Source organism: Austrofundulus limnaeus, unplaced genomic scaffold, assembly GCF_001266775.1.
Source record: "Austrofundulus limnaeus strain Quisiro unplaced genomic scaffold, Austrofundulus_limnaeus-1.0 Scaffold780, whole genome shotgun sequence".
Taxonomy (NCBI): domain Eukaryota; kingdom Metazoa; phylum Chordata; class Actinopteri; order Cyprinodontiformes; family Rivulidae; genus Austrofundulus; species Austrofundulus limnaeus.
The window spans coordinates 192,596-198,275 of NW_013953182.1; the positions used below are offsets into that span (position 1 = coordinate 192,596).

Sequence of the window (5,680 nt, forward strand, 5' to 3'; positions counted from 1 at the left end):
GACATCACAAAATATAAAAGGTGTTTCACAAAAAAAGAAAAACAGGACAAGTAAACAAAATGCAGAAGAGCTGAACAGTATGAACAGATATTAAACTGCATTGCAGAAGAATTCACAACAATAAAAGGCCGCAAAAAAGAAAAAGGACAAAAACCCCTTTCCATCATAGATTTTAGGCAGAACAGAAGTGCTTCATATGGGTTCCACCTAAAGGACAGCAGAGCTGCCAACACAATGTACAGGAACATTTGACCCATGAGCAAACCTGAAACTCAGGCTCAGCTCTGGCCTGAACACCAGCAGCCCCTTCAACCAGCTTCACAAATACAAAAAAATAAAAAAACGAATCCCCACTACCCATGTTTGGCATGAAAGTACTGATGAGTGAATGAATAGTGTCCAAACATCCCACACAACACATCGGCACAGAATTCAATCGTGTTGATGACGAAGAGAAAAAAAAAGTAAACAAAATGTCATAACAAACGCCTACGTAGGACAAGAGAAAACATCTCAAAATGCATTTGATTGGCAACAGAGAAGAACATAAAAAAGATGGATCCAGATCCAAATGAAGGAATGTTTAGAGCATCAAGTCAGCACATCCGATTGAGGCCGACAGGAGGAGGCTTGTAGCAGGGCTTTCCAGTCCAAACTTACACCACAAATATAAGCAGAGTAACATGAGACGCGCTGAAAAGTGAAGAGGAGAAACATTTCTGGTGGAAAAAGATCATGAGTGGCACATCTGCAGCTCTCAGAGCGTTTCAGTGTAGCTTCAACGTCACTGAGACCAGTTTGATCTTTCCTCCTTGTTTTATCATGCTCTACTACACTAAAAGACAAACACAGATTATTAAGCTGCCGATGAGTTAAACTCTTTCCCAAAGAGTCGCTGTTAACGTCTCAACTCTTCTCCAAATATCCCTTCAGATTAAAAACAAATCTAAAWTGAATATTCAAGCACATGCAAAATAAAAAAAAACGTGGCTAATTGAAGTTCTGTGAACGATTTTGGCCTTGGCTCGCTGCTGACCAACAGAGCCTCACAACAAAAACAGCACCTGGCAAGAAGAGACTACATTCTTTGATAAAAGCACGTCACGTTTCATACTACAGGTGTGATTTACACACCAATCCATGGTGCATAGACAACTTCACCTCATTTATGAGCAACGCCAACAAAGTGAACAGGACAGATTGCATAAATACAAACAATGCTAGTGCATAGTCACTGAAATCCACAAAATCAATGATGTAGGCCTTCAAAAACAAAAAAAGGGGGGAGCAACAGAAATCTGTGTTTGATTTTCACATCAGTGTTTTGTTTTTACAAGAAAAAGTTTTCTCCGTTTTCAGTGGTGGGCACAGCTGACCAAAAAACACATTTCACTGACCACTACTCTGTTTAAAAAGAATCGCTAAACAAATTTTAAAAAGTTAGCTAACGCTAACCCTAATTCACACGTCTTCTCCTCCTTAGTTGAAATTTTCTATTGGTTTAATTTGAAGGTGGGTGGGATTATTTGTGGCAAATCAGCTAATCCATACCAGAGTAGATCTGTTGTTAAGCTACATGCTACACACGTCCTGACACGTCCAGCAATGYTTGTAAGATGGGATCGTTTTTATTCAGTTCAGGATAAATGGCATAAAAATAAAAGTTTCACACAWGTAGCAGATTTAAAATTACTGGAACGTAATTTAGAGGAATCTAACCGTTCCACTGTTTTCCAAAGTTAGCAAAACGGCTAATGGGCTGAATGGTTTTGCAGAACTGTGCCCACCACTTCCTGTTTGTAACAAAAACAAATGAAAACATTTGATAATGAATGAAGGGCTCACTGGCTTGATTCAGCTGAATTTAGACTGAGGGTTGTGATTATTTATTTTTTAAATTGAGAACTTTTCATAGGAATTTGTGGAAATTAACAGGAATAAATCTGGATTATAAAATATTGAAGGCTGCCCYTTTCAGATTTTAAATGTAGCTGGAAAAAACATTTTAGCACAAACTTAAAAAACATTTCATTGCCGTACAATGACAACGAAATGATAATTCGGCCTAAAAACTGTCACCTGGACAGGTAGAAATGGATCATACTGGTCAAACGTCCTCTGAAAACCACTCAATACGACTGAATGTCAAACAGCTTCTTGTTTTATTTCAGTCCTATGAAAAGTTTTCACCCCCAAAACAAACCTCCCCAGTTCAACTGTCCATGAAAAGTTTCTGGAAATTTTCCGCCTCGATGCAACCATGCTCAGACCTCTCACAAATTTGGTTTTCCTCTTTAAAACTTGACAAAACTATGAAATTAATCTAAATTTCACTTATTYTTCAGCGATAGGTAACCCTGACTTTAATTATGAACATAAAAAAAACATTACAACTGATGCAGCTCAGCTCATTTTTCAAGACTGTAGATAAAATAACTTTATTTTTCAAGTAAATTTGCTGGATTTTAACTTGAATTTGTATTTTCTCCCGAATTCTAAAGTTTTATAAAAGCAGTTCAAAATGTAGTTTAAGTTTAAAATCACAGCYGGGGTGAGAAGAAATGGAGAAACTGCTGCTCAGTTTCACATTCAGCTTTCTGGTGTGCTGTGATCTGTTTGTGGTAATTCTGTGAAGACGGGGGACGGCTGATGCTGGGACTGTAAGGGACCAACACTAAAAACTCATTATGGGCCGACAGATTCTGACTGATTCTGACAGATTTTCAGTTAGTTTTTCAAGTTGCGACAGACCAGCTCTCCCACAGAGCCTCCTCTGCACACTGACCTTCTCATCAGGTTAAAACGTCAGAAAATTTACAGTACAAGACTGACACAGAGCTTAACTACTGGATTTAAGAGTTTGGATAATGCCGAAGAAAGTTTCAATTTTTTTGTTAGATTTCTCTCTCTCTCTTTTTTTTTTTTAAGTAGTCAAGCTCCTTGTGGGCGTGCAAATTTATGGGGCGGGTCAGTTCATCGAACAGTCCTCTCCCTCTGTGTCCGTGTCCGTCTCCGAGCAGGCGGTGTCCATGGCAACGTGGGCGGGGCTAACAATGACGGCTCGTCTCTGCTCGTCCTCCGCGCTGCCTCTCCTCTGAGTGCGCTCGATGTGCTGGATGGCCTGACGGGGTGAAACAAAAAAAATACTTTTATTCTGGAAAACGAGTTGGAATGAGAACAGGCTGAAGTGAAAAACATCTACAGAAATAAACCTTTGWCTTATAAACACACAGAAATAAATCCCTTTTTAGGTTTCATTTATGTCAGCTGCTGTAGCACCAGGAAATGTCTTCGTATAATATATTTGGTGATATAAAGTTCATGGACTGCCACATTCTCAATCTGAAGCCGGACAGTCGACTCTTGGTCTGGTGCCAGCAGGATGAATATTACCAGTTCTATCCAGATACGATATTATATCGATGTGTTTGGATGAAGATATGTTTAGGAGTGTAAGAAAATATTGATACGCTGAAATATCGCGATATTTCATTTCCTGATACTGTATCGATATTCTAAAGCCCTGTATCCATTTTTTAAATTAAGGTTTAAAATGTCAACTTTCCTGCCAGCCGTTCATTTTTATGTTGTAGTTCAGCCTCTGACCACTAGTTGGCAGCAGTGAGCCAGCCATTTGGCTCGCCATTGTTAAGTGTTGGATGACCATATGGTAAACTAATATTAAAAACTAAAAGCTGCAAAAATATATTTTCAAACTATTTATTGTCAAATTTAGTCTAATAATTGAAAACATGGATGAAATAAGAAATATGAAACAAATAAAATAAAATACATACAAAGCAGAACACAGCTAAATGTATTAGTATGTCTATGTAATATTAGAGTTTTCTGAGACAATGAATTTTGGTTTTTCATTTTTTTCTACTGTAAGAGGTTTTTATTTAATAGAATTTTTGGACAAAAAAAATCAATATATCGCAATATATCGGGATATATCGTATCGTGACCCCTCTGTCATGATATGCATTGTATCGCTAAATTCTTGCCAATACACAGCCCTAATAATGTTTCTCAAAATAACAAAGTTTGTCATGGTACTACCTCGATTCAATTCACAAGTCTGCAGTCGATATAATGTGATATKTATCCATCTAACACAATCATTTATAATATTAATCTAGGGCTGAATCGTATTTGCGATAATCTCGCGATGTGTTAAAACGAGGTTCTCTAACCGTACAGACYGATTTAACTGGTCACGTGACTTGGGAGTGAGCCGAGTGGTTGCTAACTTAGCTACATTGTTGCTGGATCTAGCAGCTTTTTAGGCCCCTCTAACACATTTCTTTTCCAAAAAKAGACTAGCGACAAATCTGGTGTCTTTTCCTGGTGTTTTTAGAGACGTTTAGGTTCTTTGATGAGAGAACTTTTCTCCTTTTCTCCTCCTCCGCCCGGTGTAAGGGGTCTCTGCATTAGGTTTTGTCCTGTGGGTGGAGACAGCCCCACTCGTGATTGGTGGGATTGATGGTGGGGTATGAGGCTGCCAGGCTGGAGGCAGCGAGGAGTAGCTTGGTCGAGTCGGGCACGAAGTAACTTTTTTTTATTATTAATTTTAGTCACAACTTGAGAAAGGACAGGGCTAGCTTCACGAAAATTGAACGTCGTACATGTGAAAGGATGTGTAACAATATGACTCGGTTCTGTAAATTGTTTTTAAAACAAAGCTGCTGCTGTTGATCATTCTGTTTTTATAAGCAGCCCTCCCAAGGCCAATACTCTAGGGAAACACTGGAAAGGTCTAAAAAAGGTTTTAGAAGATGTTTTTGATAAAATGACTGACTGTGAATGACTCAGTCTGCAATGTTTGCATCTGTTTAATCAGATGTCACATATTATGTACCTCTGTATAACCATGTTAATATTTTGACGAAAAATGTCACCTGCTCGACAGGGCAAAGAAAAAAAAAAAAACGTGTCGAACCCTGCCTTGTTGAACCCTTGTGTGTAGCCTTGAGGAACCAGAGAAGTCCAGTTGACCTTTACTGAACCACCAAGGATTGTCATGATGAGGATGATTGTGAGTTTACATTTGAGACTCAAACCTGCACAATGGTGTCCAGATTCTGTCTGGAAGTGGACACGGTGCTGGCGTGGGCAGATGGGCTCATGGTCACCACAGTGACGTGATGGTGGGGGTGTTGGGTTAGTGTTGGAGCTGGGACGATGACTGTGGGGTGGTGGGTCGGGGCAGGGGGAGAGGCCAACACCTGGTGGACAGAGGAGGAGAAATCAGAGCTCAGTGTTTATGATGCAGTTTGATCAAATGCAGCATTTTGAGGGTTGAAATCTAACAGATTTATTATCTGTATCCATCCATCCATGGATGGATGGATGGTGTTCCTGACCTGAGAACTGTGCGTTTGTTTATCAGCAGCGTGGATTTGCTGTAGCCGTAGCAGCATTTGGTTCTGAATAAGTGYCTGCTCCTCCTCCATCTTCTGGGTTAACACCTTCAGACGCTCCGGGTGCAGCTGGGTGTCCAAACAGCGCACCTGGAAGCACAGAAGCACCTTTTGTAAAGAAAATGCGACAGGTGAAGCCACAGCATGGTTACCTTATCAATAATTTAGAATCACCAACACAGACCCGCATGTGACCAAGTTCCTGCGAGTCCGTTCATGTTCTGTAAATAGCGCTGATCAGCAGCGCAGCTGGGATG

The 5,680-nt window shown here is 39.9% G+C and overlaps 2 protein-coding genes across 2 annotated transcripts in view; both read right to left on the minus strand.

The window, feature by feature from the left end:
* Positions 1-5,680, minus strand: part of LOC106532499 (sarcalumenin) — a gene marked incomplete at its 5' end in the record, with an annotated part of 72,254 nt that overhangs the window by 52,706 nt on the left and 13,868 nt on the right.
* The window catches only part of LOC106532501 (transcription factor AP-4), a gene marked incomplete at its 5' end in the record, with an annotated part of 14,858 nt that continues 10,830 nt past the window's right edge, over positions 1,653-5,680 (minus strand). The window contains 3 exon segments of the mRNA XM_014028564.1: positions 1,653-3,121; positions 5,064-5,228; positions 5,367-5,513. Coding sequence (XP_013884018.1) covers positions 2,969-3,121; positions 5,064-5,228; positions 5,367-5,513 — 465 coding nt within the window. The 3' untranslated portion in view covers positions 1,653-2,968.